Source organism: Athene cunicularia (genome assembly GCF_003259725.1).
Source record: "Athene cunicularia isolate RWA chromosome 1 unlocalized genomic scaffold, athCun1 chr1_part1, whole genome shotgun sequence".
Taxonomy (NCBI): domain Eukaryota; kingdom Metazoa; phylum Chordata; class Aves; order Strigiformes; family Strigidae; genus Athene; species Athene cunicularia.
Window position 1 is genome coordinate 124,056,740 of NW_020799091.1, and position 15,942 is coordinate 124,072,681.

The following is a 15,942-nucleotide window of genomic DNA, read 5'->3' on the forward strand; positions in this document are numbered from 1 at the left end:
GGGGGGGGGGGGGGAAGAGGTGAAGTATTTGTGGAAGTTTTGCTGCATAAAAAAATTAGAGTTGAGCATATGAAGCATTATTGGTGTGAAACAGGGATCATTTGGAGCATTGATACCGATTCAGCTTCAGAAAAATGAGTGCTACAACTTAATTTTTACTCAGTGATATTTCCCTTTGAGTACAAGAAGTCAGTATTCCTTCTGGTATTACTATATGCCAGCCTTTTCTGGGTGGTTTGGGTTTTTTTTTTTTACCCGAGAAATGTGTGCTGCAAAATAGTTGCCCTTTGTTCTGTATGTGATGGGTACATATGAATAGTCATATAAATACTTCATAAATGTCTTGATTGGTTGTTATCTTCTCTCATGGGACTAATCTTTCTTGGAAGCGTTACATCAGAGGGGATGATGCCTTTTAATACTAATTTCATAAACTCTATTAAATGAGATTTCAAATCAATTCTTGAGGATCCAGTTCAGAGCTGGTAATAAGTCGCTGTGTCCACTCCAAAGTGTGTTAAAGTAACTGGAAGAATGCCAAATGACTTAAATGGCTTCTGCATCAGGGCTTTTATGAAGTGCAGCACTTTTTCCACTTCTGTATATAGTAGATCATTTTGATAACTGAATGTAAGGTCAGCTTGAGGCTTATCTTATTCCTGCCTCCTGAATCTACAGCATCTTGGTTCTTCCAGGGCTGTGGAGTAAGAATTGAAGTCTCATTGCTAAATGGCTCTGCCTTAGAGGAACTAGACTCTTGCTGACCAATATTACTTTTTTAACACTTAGTGGTGTCCATTGAACCTTTTGTGACTAGCAACTTGAAAAGCGTTGTACTAGATATTCAGTATCTTCATTAACATTGAGAATAATTAGTCAAGTTCCCTTTTAAGGTTAAACTTACTACACAAATACCCAGTTGTCTGTTTCCTCCTCCTGTGTTTTGGGGTTCTTTTGAAAAAGCAAAGTATTGATATACTAGAGTTGTACTTATTCAAACTTAATGAAGTAGCATTTAAATTCAAAATCTGACTTTCTCACATTGGATGCAAGATGTGTTGTTTTGGATCATCTCTTCTTATCAGGAAGAAGCTTGATGCTAGAAGACTCAGATTTTTATTTTTAAGAGGTACATTGTTTGGCCTTTGAGGACTTTAATAGTTGAAAGTTCTCCCTGTGATTGTGCTGTTTATTATTTGCTCATGCTATGGAAGAATTTTTTTTCCAAGCCCTTCTTACAGTAGTTACTCCCTTTCACTTCCCATTTCTCATAACCTTTTCCTGACTGTGACCATCAGTTGTGGTAATGAGTAGCTCCTGCTGCATTTCCTAAGGGATGGTCTAGAGTTTCTTCACTTAGATTTAAAGAGAAGTAAAAATGTGGTAATGCTGAGATCTATTTTCAGCTGCAGTTAAGGCAGCTTTGTATTCTGTCATTAGAAACCGGTGCTTAAATTAGGGCTGTTGGTCTGCTCTTTTTTTTTTTTTTTTTTTTTTTTTCCCTTTCATTCAAACAGTGGTAGAATGATATAAATACAGCTCTGTTAATGTAACGTGGTGCTGCACTTTCTTGGTGAGGTATTCATCCATGCTGCTGTTCCCATTTGTTTAGCTTGTGTAAGTTCTGCTTATTCTGGTTGAACTCAGTAATTATAGCTGCTAACTCTAAATGTATAGCAAGGAGTTTAGAAGTTACGTAGTTTCTTAAAATGGGATAGATCTGGTCAAAATAAATAGATCCCCCTGATAGTCACATGTGTTGCCTAGAAAGTAAAGCAAGCAGGGAGTATGCTGTCACTGGCACCAGCTAACAATACAGACGGGGAATTGTGAGTTTTAACTTTACACACTACAGTTTTATATTAATTAAACACCCTCTGTGTGATGGTACAGGCACAGAAGGGGTTTAGGAACCAGGCTATGGAGAAATTGCTTGGACACATTGGGGTGTCGATTCTGTAGTTTGTCTGAATTGGGATCCTGTGCTTTCTAGCATGTCTAACTTGGGTTTTTCCTCCTTTCCCAAAGCTGTGCTCTAGCAGTTTTATTTTTCCCTATTTGGCCTGCAACAGCTCTGTTCATATTTGGGATTTAATTGGATTACAGTGCATTAGCCTTTGGTTAGTTGGGCAGGAAGGAGACCTGAGAGCCAGAATTTAGGTTGTAGCCAAGATGTATAGGGCAGCCAGAGGCTTTTCGGATATAAGTCAGACTAACCTTTTCTCTGTTTCCTTGGCATGTACTCGATTGAGTTTCCAAGCTGAATTGTTTGATGTAGGGAGCCAGGCAGCTTGGGAGAACATGACATCTTGAAAAACCTGAAAAATGCAGGTATTACCATCATGAATCATATACTTGGGTATGGAGGGAGGTGACAGGAGTGAAACTACTGCACATTATCTTTCTCATAGCCTTATGTCCAAATTTAGATTTGATTTTTTTGAATTTAAGGATTATTGCTACAGAATCTTAGTCTGCAATACAAAGAGCCCTGATTGTATTATAGAAAATAAAACTCTGCCTTTGTGGGAGAACCGAAGAGATTAATTCCCGTTCTTATATTCTCCTTGGAGCAATGATTTGCAGTTGAAATCCAGTCTGAATATAACATTTCTTTAGCATACTCTAGTTGTCATCAAATCAGTGGTTAATGGTGATTTAGTTAAGAGATCTGATAATCAGGGAGTTCATAAATCTTAAAAGAAACATAAGCTACAGGTTAAAAACAACATTGGATTGTAATGTGGTGGTCTTAAAGGCAGAAAAGGAAACCGTCTACGTAGAAGTGGGTAGTAACTTCATAAAATCTTAACTGTAAATGTGACGTAGATTCATGGGCCCACAGCATGATTCTTTGAAGAACTACTCTTCCGTTTCAGGTATGGCAACATACTCCAGTTTCCTACTGAGGGTGATGCAGTCAAAATCAAATTCCCCCTGCATTTGAGATACTTAGGGAAGGACTGAAAAGTGATAGTTGAGTCAACTATTGCAAGATCTTGGTGACAAGCAAAATTCAGGTTTTCCTTTTCAAAGCAAACAAACAAAACCCAACCAGCCAACAAAAACAAACCATGAAATGGGATTCACAGTGGCTAGACCTTGTTGACAATGTGAGGAATGAGATGAGTAGCTGTTAAGACTGACCTTCAGGAAATGCCATTATGTTGAGGAAGAACCCCAAAAGCCAGTGGAGAGATATTGCTTCCTTCTGTGTTGGTTAAACAGGATGTGGGTGAATCCAGGCTCAATTTTTTTCATTAGAATTGTAGCAGAGACTTGTAGCAGAGGCTGGAAGCAGTATCTACTGGACTCACCTGCTTAAATGCTTAAGACACACCCAGGCCTTTCCCTACTCAAAGGAAAGCTACTAAACACCCGGCCTAAATATATGCTCTTTCTCTCAGGTTTCATTACCAGAAGTTTTTTTGAGGGAATAATTTATTTCAGAGGTTCAAGAGGGAGTCTTGACTTACAAGATACTGAAAACTTGCTTTAAGATAGCCGTAGAATTAACTATGAGCTTGGAAGGAAAACCAAATGTTATTTAAAGCTATTTAGAAAACGAAACAAAAACCCGGAACTTGCCTCACTGGCTTCTGGTGGGGGGAAAAAAAAAACAAGTTGTCTTTGGGTAGCATGGCCTGCAGAGAATTGTTGGTTCTACTTAAAGCTGTCATTTGAATCACAGCTTTTAACTGAGATTTAGGTGAAGGCTTCTTCCTAGTTCATTTAAGTAATAGATTTTTTTAAAATCTTGCTTTGCATTTGTGCTTTTTTTTAGAAGTTGATAGTGGTTGGAAACGATTAAGACACACTGATTTGTGTATAAATTTAACTCTTTTGCTAGTTCTAGAACCTTCTCTCACTACCCAGAAGGACGGGCATTTGAAGAATTGTAAAATTTATTTATTCTTATTGTAACAATGAGACTTGTATTAAAATGGTGATTGACACTTTATATTCTTTCTTACTTGTGACTTGTCAAGCTTTTTTCCACCTGAAGATTGGGAAGAATTGATATAAAAATGCAGATTTTTTTTTTAATTAGGTAAAAACTGTTGAACATATCCATTTAAAATTGAGGTGCTGAGTAGAGGAACTATCATATGTAGTTTCTTTTGCTGCCCTGTGCCCGTTCCTGAAAAATGTGACATCTCTATTTTTCCTTCTCAGTTCTGTCATCCTCTTCTCCCAAAAAGTACTGCCTGCTTATCACAGGATATATAATTAAATAATATAGCAAATATAGCCCTTGTGACATGTGATTATTACATCAAATTGAACTTGAAACTTATTTTTAAGTTAAAGCTAACATTTCCTACAGTGTTTGTATTCATCCAGATTTTAAACTATTTCTCGCCCAACCTGCTGAATATCCTTTTGATTGTCTTTGTCCTCAAATCTCCTCTGAAGGGAGGCTTAGAGACTCTTTTGATATGAGTAGCAAAAGCAGGTATGTCTGTTCATCTTGATTAATTTTTGACGCTATTCTTGCAGTGAATACATTTGTTCAAGGATCCCACCTAAGCAGCACAAGACAGAACGTTTCCTTGTGCAGTAGGGAAGAAGCGAGCTGTGCAGGAGCCCGGTGAGACTTGCCGGCCATGCTGGGACTCAGGATGCCCCTGGCAGGTCACCTGCTGTCCTGATGCTGAGCCCGCACCCTGTGCCCTCGCTGTGGGAGGTGCCAGACGCACTGGAGGAATTCATTGTGTGGGCACATCTGCGCGGCGCTGTTAACTGTTCCGTGGTAGGGCTGGTGTCGTCAGGGCTAAACATATGTCACTGATCTAGGAAGTTTGAATGATGTTTCTCATAGAAAAACTGGCTGCTCATGGCCTGGGTGAGCATACAGTCTGCTGGGTCAAGCACTGGCTGGATGAATGGTCCCAGGGGGTGGTGGTCAGTGGAGCTAAATCTAGCTGGCAGCTGGTCACAAGTGGTGACCTCAGGGCTCGGTATTGGGACCATTTCTGTTCAACATCTTTACAGATGATTTTGATAAGGACCTAGAATGTATCATCAGTGAGTTGCAGATGACACCAAGGGAAGCGGGAGTGTTAGTCTGCATGAGGACAGGGAGGCTCTACAGCGACCTGGATAGATTGGATCGGTGGCCTCTGTTAACGGGATGAGCTTCAACAAGGCCAAGTGCCAGGTCCTGCACTTGGGCCACAACAACCCCCTGCATGGCTACAGGCTTGGGGAGGAGTGGCTGGAGCTGTCTGGGGGAGAAGGATCTGGGGGTTCTCATTGACAAGCAGCTGAACAGGAGCCAGCAGTGTGCCTGGGTGGCCAAGAAAGCCAACGGCATCCTGGCTTGTATCAGCAGTAGTGTGACCAGCAGAAGTAGGGAGGTGACAGTCCCCCTGTGCTCTGCACTGGGGAGGCCACACCTGGAGTGTTGTGTCCAGTTTTGGGCACCTCAATATGAGAGAGATCTCGAGGGGCTGGAGCAAGTGCAGAAGAGGGCAACAAAGCTGGTGAAGGGCCTGGAGAATAAATCCTGTGAGGAGCCATTGAAGGACCTGGGACTGTCCAGTGTGAGGAGGAGAAGGCTGAGGGCAGACCTCATCACTCTCTACAGCTCCCTGAAAGGACACTGTAGAGAGGCTGGTGCTGGTCTCTTCTCACAGGGGATTAGTGACAGAACAAGAGGGAACGGCTTTAAACTGCAACAGAGGAGGTTCAGACTGGACATTAAGAAAAACATCTTTCACAGAAAGAGTGGTCAGAAAGTGGAACAGGCTGCCCAGGGAGGGGGTGGAGTCCCCATCCCTGGGTGTGTTTAAGAGTCGTTTGGATGAGATGCTGGGGGATGTGGTGTAGGGGAGAACTTTGTAGAGTAGGGCTGATGGTTGGACTCGATGATCCCAAGGGGCTTTTCCAACCCGAATGATTCTGTGAAGGCTAAGAAACATCACTGATCTTTTTTTTTTTTTTTTCCTTTTTCCTGTCTCTCCTTACAGTTGGTCCATTAACCATCACCTTCAGGGTGCTCCCTAGTGAAAGAATGATCATCAAAAAAAATCCTTTTGTTCAGGCCGGTGGCCGCTACAGGCCACCTCACTGCTTGGCCCGCTACAAATCAGCCATCCTTGTAGCCTACAGGAACCAGGAGAAGTACCTTCACCATCTTCTCTACTATATTCACCCTTTCTTGCAGCGCCAGCAGCTCAGTTACAGTATCTACTTGATTCAGCAGGTAAATTGAAATCAGATGCGCCTGGTGGTGTAGCTGAGCTTTCCCAGTTAAGGTTTAGGTTCTGAACAAGAAATGTGAATCTTTGAATGTGGAAATACCATTTGATGTGTGGGTCAAGAGTAGGTCAGTTATATGCTGGCCCGTCTCCATGGCTGCTAATGATTGAAATACCATACCAGTTGTGGAGATTGTCAGTCTTTTATTGATTGGTTATGGCTTTTTTTTTTTTTCCCCCCTTTAGAGGCACAAAGTTGTCATTAAGTGGTAACTTGTATTTTCAGCTGTTCAGGAGTTGAAGGTGGTTGGCTTGTAGCTTGTCAGAGTGGCTACTGAGCACAACTGTTGAGACTAAATGCAAAAGTGAAGTTGGGTAGTTTTAGTCTGTATCAAATAAAAACATCTGGCTCAGCCCTGCTGTGGGGCAGCCTGTGCAGGTCAAACAGCCATTTTTAACTGACATGGTGTGGCAAAAAATCAGTGGTGAGTGAGCAGGTTTTGGATTCATTAATTAAAAATGATTGTTAGCTGGGGGGAGAAGCAGATTTTTTTTATTTGACCAAGAGCTTTTGTCTCATTTTTAAGCCTTAATAAGCAGTAGTCCGGGCAGAAGTGTTGATGTGCAGCTGTATACCTGAGGATTGACTCACTGGTCTCTTAAAAGTCAGCTGCCTTCAGGTGCCCACAGTATACACCCCTGACACACCAAAGCTTACAGTTGCTGAGAGTATTGTGAAGAGAATGGGTGAAATTTTCAGTCTGGAGCATGAAATTTGCAGCCAGTCCTGATTCATTGCAATGTCATTCAACTGAATAAGGCTTTTTTACTAACATAAGGTTTAACTGAGTTGTCCTCCTTGTTGTTCTGGTGAAGAAACGTTTGGTTTTCTTTTCCAGGTGGGGAACGGTACATTTAACCGAGCAAAGCTGCTTAATGTTGGTGTCCGGGAAGCCCTGAAGGATGAAGACTGGGACTGCCTTCTCCTGCACGATGTGGACCTAGTACCTGAGAATGATTATAATCTCTATGTTTGCGATGAATACTATCCCAAGCACATGGCTAGTGCCATGGATAAGTTTCAGTACATGTAAGTGCCTCTATTTGCTCTGAATATATGTATTCTAGCTGGCTCCGTTTCTGCACAGAAAATAGAAATGGGGACAGTAAAAGATACAACCTTTACAAGGTTTTACTGTTTGTTAGTTTTGCAGTAGTGACTTCCCCAGGAAAGGGTATTCTTGACCTATTGCCCTGGTTTCAGCTGGGATAGAGTTAATTTTCTTCCTAGTAGCTGGTACAGTGCTGTGCTTTGGATTCCGTGTGAGAATAACGTTGATAACACACTCATATTTGAGTTGTTGCCATAAGTCAAGGATTTTTCAGTTTCCTGTGCTCTGCCAACGAGCAGGTGCACACGAAGCTGGGAGGGAGCATGGCCAGGACAGCTGACCCGAACTAGCCAAAGTTCCATACCACAGAACATCATACTCAGGATATAAACTAGGGGGAGCTGGCCAGGAGGGGCGGGTCGCTGCTCAGGCATCGGTCAGCAAGTGGTGAGCAACTGCACTGTGCAACATTTTTCCTTTCCTGGGTTTTATTTCTCTCTTTGTTATATTCCTTTTCATTACAATTATAATGTTTAATAATTAAAATATAAAATATCACTTATATCAACCTGTGAGTTTTACTTTTTTTTCCAATTCTCCTCCCCATCCCACTGGCAGGGAGGAGGAGCGAGCAGCTGCGGGGAGCTTAGTTGCTGGCTGGGGTTAAACCACGACACCTACATGTGCAATCCTGAACAGTTCCCTATTCTGCTGTTAGTTCAGCTTGGCACATGACTGGCAGATTTCTGTTTGCCTTTCCTTCCAGAAAGAAAGTATAGAGTTGGGAATTACTGGATCACGTGGAAGAAGTGTGATAGGATGCAAATATTTTGAACTGACTCAAGGATGTGAAGTTCAAAACTGGTTTCACTTTGGTCTGCTGGAGTGAAGGGCAGGGAAACGATGCAGGGGATGGAACATGATAGGAGTTACACTGGTTTTGCTATTTTGGGTTTTGGCATTGTAATGAAAGTGTCTATAAGGTATGCAATTAATATATGTGTGACTTGGATCACATTGTTAGCTTGTGGAGGACTGGTATTAGCCTCTAATATTGATGCTTTTGTGTTTTGTTTTTTTTTTTCTTTTAGTCTGCCTTATAAGTCCTTTTTTGGGGGTGTATCTGCTCTGACTCCAGAACATTACATGAAGATGAATGGGTTTCCAAACACGTACTGGGGCAGTGGTGGTGAAAATGATGACATTGCTACAAGGTACCAATGCACAAGACAGGCTTAAAATAGAACCAGGCTGGCTAGTGAAACATGTAGCACTACGCTAAGGAAGGATCTAAGATGTCGTTCCCTAACAGGCTTGCAGTATCATTATAATCCAAAATGCTTTTGACATTGGGTGTGGTTAATGTCAAAAGATGCTCAGAATCTGTGAATCCAGTCACTGTGTGCTGGAAGGACAAAGCTTTCCTCAGACTTCAGAAGGCAGAATGTTACTTCACATCCCTGTGCCCTCAGTCGCTCTGGAGTTAGTCCAAGGGGTTATCACCAACAGTAGTTGACAAGTGACTCCATTGAGATTAGCAGCCCCGAGGGAAGGAAGGAATCTGCAAGCCTGACGAATAAGAAAGCCAAGGAGGTACTTAGTGAATCTCAGACAGTTGGGAATTTAAGTTATGCCACCTCATCACCAATACTCGGAATTAGGGAACACAAGACATTCTAACTTCTGTCTTCAGTGCTGGGTGATGGAGAAGCTCGTGCATAACTGTGAGTCAGTGACAGCAAGATCTGATGTTTTTTCTCTTGTACTTTAGTTGCCATGGCAGCACCATGCTACAGACCTGAATACAATGAGTTTAGTTCCAGGTACTCTGCCTAATGTAAATTCTTCAAGTACAAAATCATGGCGGTAGCTTCTTTATTCAGCTCTGTAGTTGCACTGTGCACCTTCATCATCCTGCACTGATGAATTCAATGTCCTGCTCATGGGCAGTTTATAAAACTAAAGTGACAATGAAGGCCTTGTGTCTGTTTTAGACTTTCACGGTGTGATAAGTTACACAGTTTCGGTGGAATGTTCTGTCTGAGAACTAGAGGAGATTTTACAAAGCAGTATTCTTCTGGGAATTGAAAATCAGATCGTCTAACACAGAATTCTTCCTTTTCCTTTCAGAGAAAGCTAACTAAAAGGGTGGAGGATTGTTTAGAGACTGAGCATTTACTAAAGGAATGGAATGCCAGGAAAATAGACCTTTACATCAAACACTACAATGCTGGGTCTATTCATCTGTTCTTAGTACAGCTTAGGCAACTAATGTGGTTTTCAGTACCAGTGGCAGAGTCATGCCAAGGAGTGCACTTCTTTTAACAGAAATCTCTTAAGGCAAGGAGGTTATGTAGATCCCAAAATAGCCCTTTCTTGAAGGAAGTAAATCATATGTTGTTTCTCTGAAAAATTATGCTAACAATTAGCAATGTTCTGGCCCATAGGTCCATGGAGACTGTGGACAGTGCCTGTAATTTATTCACGCACTGAAGTCTCAGCCTGCAGAAGTTAGGAATGAGCTGGCTGGTTTTCAGTGGCTAGCTTGATGCGTCTACTGGGATTTGGATTTTAGAAAGTGCTCAAGCACTTCTTCCATGTAGCAACAAAATTAATTGGTATTTGAAATTGGATGTCAAAATGTTAAAACAGGGTAAAGATTTTTTTGTTGGGATATTGCTTATTAAAGCAGAGTTAATGAAAAAGCATTCTGGCTGCTGCTTATAGTTGGCAGACTCAAGTAGTCTATATTATTAGTCCTAACAAACACCAGGATCTACCTTTTATTAGAAGAAAACCCTACGCTAATTGGAACCACTTAAAATGTTAACATTACCAACTACAGGAAAGTCTGTTGGGTGGTTCTTAGCAGTAAATGAATGTATTAAACTAAAACCATAATATGAAACAACCTTTCAGTATAAAAACTGTACCAGTAAAGCTAGTTATAGTGTTGTTTTTTCTTGTCTTTTTGATTAAATGTGCAATAATCAGAAAAAAGAAACCTTGTCTTCAACTCTGAAATCATAAGTGTGTCATACTGTCAACGAAGTGTTATAATCATTTGATGGCTCTAGACTAACAAGTATTTTCAGTTCTGTAGCCTCTTTCAGCTTTATAACATGCCTGTGTCAGCTTGCTGCCGTACCCGATCTCAACGGAAGGCAATCAGATGTTGCAAACATGCCAGTTAGATAACCTCAACCGAGCAAACGTTCACTCTTATGTTCACAGGAATTTTCTCTGTGTAAGAGCTGCCCTGTGATAACAAGAGGTTTGCTAGCCCTAGCACTATTACAGGCGCTCTTTATTGCTAAACTAACATAGCTGCCATCAGCAACATGTTGCCTGAAAGTCACCCAAAAAGCTGGTTTTAAGCGCTCTGTTCTGGAATTCTGAGCCTGTTTATTTTTTATCTAACTGTCCTGCAGTGAGCAGCTCACATTTGTTTGTCTGGTGCCCATGTTTATCACTAACCTGTTATGAAGCCAGTCCTCTAATCAGGCCCTGGGAACGAATGGCATTTCTCAAAGAACAGGGAGGCTTAATCTGGATCTGAAACTCTAGACTGGCTTCCTGTCAGAAACTGTGTTTAATTTGTTTTGGGTTTTTTTTAAGTTTAGGTGATGGACCTCTAGGGGGTAAAAGCTCTGTTCTTACAAGGAAGTGAAAATAATGTCTGTCAGATTCACAGGAATGGCTCTGGAATGTTCTGTATGCTGTTGTTCATTCCCTGCTTGCTATAATCCTCTTTGACAGGGTACAAAGCGTGCTGCAGCTGGGAGCTTTTGAGCCCAAGCCTGGTTAGAACCTACTAGAGAAGATAATGTGCCACTGTTATCTTCTCTAGTAGCTGCTCCCTTCAGCTTCTGCATTTTGCTTTGATTGCATTAAGCGTTGAAAATCATCTCCAACTTTGAACTTCCCTATAACTAATCTTATAAATGTCATCTTTATGCCTAAGCAGATATTTTCTTTGTTGTTTTAAAGGATTCAGTTAGCAGGAATGAAAATAGTCCGGACATCACCTCACCTTGGACGCTACAAAGTGATGGACTACAGTGGAGAGGAGACCCAAGAGCCTTGGAGGAGGTAACTGTGGGGCCAGGCAGGGGGGCAGTGAGGAGGCTACTCAGCCTTGGGGCAGGTTGACTGTTACCATCACCTTCCTCAGAACAGGCAGAAAGTATACCTGATGCTGCTGCCTGCTTTTCTGCTTTAATGTGGCTATTTAAAGAAGGCTCCCAGTCAGTTTCAACTGAATCATTCTGCTCCTCTCTGCATTTGAAGGGTTTCTTCTCATTTCCTACTGTTAGGGACATGTGCCAGCTAGGAAGCTAACACGTTTCAGATTTGAGCATCAAATTATTCAGGGGATAAAAAAAAAAACAACACTGCCTGCCTTGTAAATAGGGAGAGTTCAGTTTGAAGAGGCAGTTTGTAACAGCTTCCCTATAATAGAAGCTTGCTCTTCAATCCGTGTGGATTTACAGCATGCCACTGAAATATTGAAAAGCAGTATTCCAGTTTGAAAACCTGAGGAAGGTGCTATGAGAGACCTTAGCAAAGAGGCAGTTTTACATAAAAGAGCTGGAGGAGGGTGTGAGGTTAGGTGTGGTGAAGGCCTCTCATACCAACAGTGCAGCCTTCCCTCTATCATCTCAAAACTCCTGTTTCCATAACTCTATCTTAAAAACTCCCTCCAGCAGCCTGTACAGCACCGCTGCAAACCTCTGTGGTGCACCCCCAGGTCGAAGCTGCTGCCAGTTTCTTGGGGTTTTTTTTAGTTGGGTTTTTTTTTTTACAGGCTGTAGTTGCTACCTGCCTGGCCTCCCTGTCTGATGAGGTTGCAGTCAAAACTGTCCTTCTTGATTAGAATACTCAGCACAAATTTATTGTAATCTGTTTAGGCTTATAAAATGCCACCTTTCTCTAGTCTAGTAATGTGAAGAATTTCCTTGGGGCTTTCCCACGAGCAGCTTTCTTGGGAAGACTGTTTCTTCTGCAGTTTCAGCTGCAAACATCACTTCTGTTCTTTTATCTAACCACAGGTATTCTTCCTTCTTCAGGCCCCCTTCCCGCCACAACACCAGGAAAACATGGAAAGATGATGGAATGAATTCATTAGAATTCAAGCTCCTTTCCAGGACAAAGCATCCCCTTTATACCAACATCACTGTGGACATTGGATATGTTCCTCCATTTTCTTAAGAGAATGAAGACAAAAGCAGAGTTTGGGCTGATGGCAGCACGCACACGGGCATTCAGCCTCTACCTCCTGTTGTGGGGTCTGCACCACCTGAGACGAAACCTTCTGTCTTCCATGCATTTCACTTCTGTTTAGGACTTAGAAGAAAAGGCTTCAGGAACAGCATATGATGGCTAAGAAATAATCTGTGTCTTACTGTAGAACTAACTACTGAGCCAGACCCAGCCCTCAGGCCTTGAGGATCAAGGTCTCCTTGTAAGCTGACTCAAATCTTCTGGAACCTTTGTTCCACAGCTGGATAGCTCTGGCCTGCTTTTGTACTAAAGTGTTAAATCAGGATACAAGCCATTCTGTCAGACAGGCCTCAAGTGCTGTATTTTGAGGAAGTGTTGAAGCCTGCTATAGTTCTGTAAATACCTTTTGTGAATTTGAGTACAATAAATTGAGTTACATGTTTGGGTTAAGATTTTCTAGAATATCTATTAAGCCTAATAAAGGAGAAAGTCGCCCTGAAACTAGAGAAAACCAGAGCTTAAGCCCTTGTTTTTTTTCTGGTGCAAACCATCAGTGCTTAAATGTTTCTAGTGTAGCTCTAAGTAGTTCAGGCTGAGACCTGCAGCTGTCACCTGACCTAACCTGCTCAGAGTAGGGAAATTAATTTCAGCTGTTGTTCAAACATTAATTAGCCCTCAAGGTTGATCCATCTTCAACAGAAAATACTTCTGAGGAGGTAAATACTAGTTTTTCTCCTTAGTATAGCTGTGACCCTGGCAGGAATGCATTTGTGCTTACCTAACTGAGGCTGACAGTGCCTGCCCAAGCCCTTGCCCCTTCTCTGTAAGGCAGGCAGTAGCACTGCCTACCAGGTCGTTGTTTTGTCAGCATGACATAGGGTATTTTTGCTTGTTACTTGTAGATATGAAAATCCCCTGTTCACTGAAGAGCTGCATCTATCCCACTAACACCTCAGAACTTAAAGTTTGTCTTCTCTACAGTTGGAATAATAAGTCAACCAGCCAGAGATTCATTCTTCAATATTACAGTAAGCAGAAGTTACTTTTTGTCATGTAATTCTTAACACATTGTGTCCTAAAAGACTCTCCCAAGCCTGGCTTTACATCTACCTGAAAGGGATCTGTGTCCAGCGAGTGGGTGTACAGACAGTTAGGTATAATGCAATAAGGAAAGTGCTCTAATCAAGATTTTAGCAGAAATCCTGTAACACAGTAGAACAGTTAGTTATCCACAGACTTTTACCAGTCTTCTAAAACAAGAATCAAAAATAATAATGAATACAAATGCACACTCTACTAACAGTGCAGCCTAAAGCATTAAAAAACTGCAGACAGGAATTTCTTTCCATCTGACTGAGTTGGCCACTGCATTTCCTCCCAGATCTCTCCAGAACACCACAGCCTGCAGCAGAACTGAGATGCTTTTGCCACAGGACATTTAAGCAGTCCCACAGCAGGGAGAGCTGAGCTCACACAGGACAAGAGAAGCCTTTTGAATTCAACAGAGTGTATTTATTGAGAGATTTTTCAACATCTCCTACCCCATTACCATTACTGCCTTTCCCTTACACATAAGCAGCCCTCAGATGGAAAAAATATAGCTTTTCTCAGCAAGTTTGTAGTTGAAGAATTCTTGTGCTTTTAATGAGAAAAGACTGTCCTGTTCCTTTTGAAGTCACAGCAGTGTTGGCAGTGCTAGGCAGCCTTCCCCCTACAACAAATAAGTTTAGGAACAGTTGCAAGAACAGATTTTTTCTCAGGGGACTTAGTTCAAGTCCTTCTACGGACCAGCTCAAACAAGGACACTTTTGCAAATGTCCCAACAGAAAGTGCACAGAACATGAGTCCTGTCCCTCGGATCAGTCCATCTCTCCAGTTCTCACAAAAGGAAGGTCTCAACCAATCAATCAGATGCTGTGAAGAAAAACTTTCACTCCTGAAGGCCTCTTTCACACAGAGCACCAGGAATCATCTGCTGGAACAGCCACCAGAACCAAGACCTGTTGCCATTTCCCATAACCTGTGGTGCTCACCCTTATGAGATCTTGGGCTGCATGCTGAAATCCACTGTGATGTTGACATACAAAGGGTTATGTTCCACTGAGAGCAGTTTATATGAACAAGAGTTCAGCCCATCTGTTTTCCATGTTCTAGATACCTGACGTAGCAGCTTCATCCTGAGGACAAAGAGGAGAAAATCTTCACTGACATGCAAAGGAGAGGAGGTTGGAGCTCTTTCCCACTACTGGGAAACTTGGAAGCAGAGCTGCTGCCAGTCTGTATCTACTGGGACCATGAAGTCATGTTTTTCCTGTCCTCAGCATGGACAATCAGACATGGGGAAGAGTGTCCTTTAGTTTAATTTCTGAAATCACGTGCTCAAATCAGATCCACATAATTATAGCTTTGTAAGTTTAAGGAACATCATCACCCTGTCAGATCTAGGCAGACCTGTACACACTAGCTGCCAGCTGTGAATGGTGGTGTCACAGCAGTGTCCCCCAGAGCCTTTGGGTACCGCAAAGACCTTAGCCCCCAGGTGTCCGTCTCTCAGCTGCATACCAAGACAATATAAGCTGGAACACTGTTCTTGACTCACCTCTCTCCATTCTCCTCATTACCATGGTCTCGTTTGTGGAAGATCATGGTGTACCTGGCTACATCAGCAGATGGCCTCACCACTCTCATTTTCTGCATCTCAACCCTGGAAGAAACAATAGTGCCATGAGCAAGACATCACCTACAGACAAGCTCTTAAGGAAAAAAAGCAACATTTGGAGACTTCCATCTCTTGTGGGTGCCATGGAAGCAAGCAGAGAACTATAGGAAACTCATCTGCATCCCTTCCAAAACCCAGTTTGCCAAAGAAATGGGGCTCAGAGTTGCATTTCTGGAGAACTGATCCAATAGAGTGACAGATACCCCCTTCTTTTGAACAGAAGCAGGTAGCTACTACAGTACAGGTCATGGAGAGCTTTAAACACACATTATATGACAGAGTATGTTTAAATTGGTATTGTCTGGTATAGTTTCTACTGCCCTGGATTAACCTGGGAGGGCTGTAGCAACAACTTAGCTCCTGCAATAAGCCCCTATACTTGATAGTTCTTCAATTAAGAAAAAAACCCACTTGTTTTCTTTTTTAATAGTTGGTAGACAGCTGAAAAGTTCTTATTTGTTCATATGGAAGAAAGTGTTTCTGGCACTGTTCTCAAGGAAATGTAAGCGCCATGCATGGACTTAAGTGTCTGGCATCAGGCACTTGGAGTTTTTGGTCTTATTAAATGTATCTGTGGAACACAACAATTTTGCTGTCAGCAGAAAGGATTAACTTCATGACACTGGAATTAAGGAAAAGCCCAAGTCTTTGCTAGTCACATCAGCAGCTGAAAGTGCAGTAGAAA

General features: G+C 42.0%; 2 protein-coding genes across 5 annotated transcripts in view; one reads left to right on the forward strand and one right to left on the reverse strand.

Annotated features, from left to right (window-relative positions):
• B4GALT3 (beta-1,4-galactosyltransferase 3) overlaps positions 1 to 13,630 on the forward strand; it is a 16,624-nt gene extending 2,994 nt beyond the window's left edge. The window contains exons 3-7 of the mRNA XM_026858038.1: positions 5,973 to 6,208; positions 7,103 to 7,293; positions 8,407 to 8,529; positions 11,306 to 11,407; positions 12,385 to 13,630. Of these exons, the coding sequence (XP_026713839.1) occupies positions 5,973 to 6,208; positions 7,103 to 7,293; positions 8,407 to 8,529; positions 11,306 to 11,407; positions 12,385 to 12,526 (794 nt within the window). The 3' untranslated portion in view covers positions 12,527 to 13,630. The remainder of the gene's footprint in view (positions 1 to 5,972; positions 6,209 to 7,102; positions 7,294 to 8,406; positions 8,530 to 11,305; positions 11,408 to 12,384) is intronic.
• A 299-nt stretch (positions 13,631 to 13,929) lies between these two features.
• The window catches only part of B4GALT4 (beta-1,4-galactosyltransferase 4), a 32,876-nt gene continuing 30,863 nt past the window's right edge, over positions 13,930 to 15,942 (reverse strand). For all 4 annotated transcript variants that reach the window (XM_026855741.1, XM_026855726.1, XM_026855732.1 and 1 more), the window contains 2 exons: positions 15,138 to 15,242; positions 13,930 to 14,715 (listed from right to left, as the gene is read on the reverse strand). In XM_026855741.1, coding sequence (XP_026711542.1) covers positions 14,574 to 14,715; positions 15,138 to 15,242 — 247 coding nt within the window. In that variant the 3' untranslated portion in view covers positions 13,930 to 14,573. The remainder of the gene's footprint in view (positions 14,716 to 15,137; positions 15,243 to 15,942) is intronic.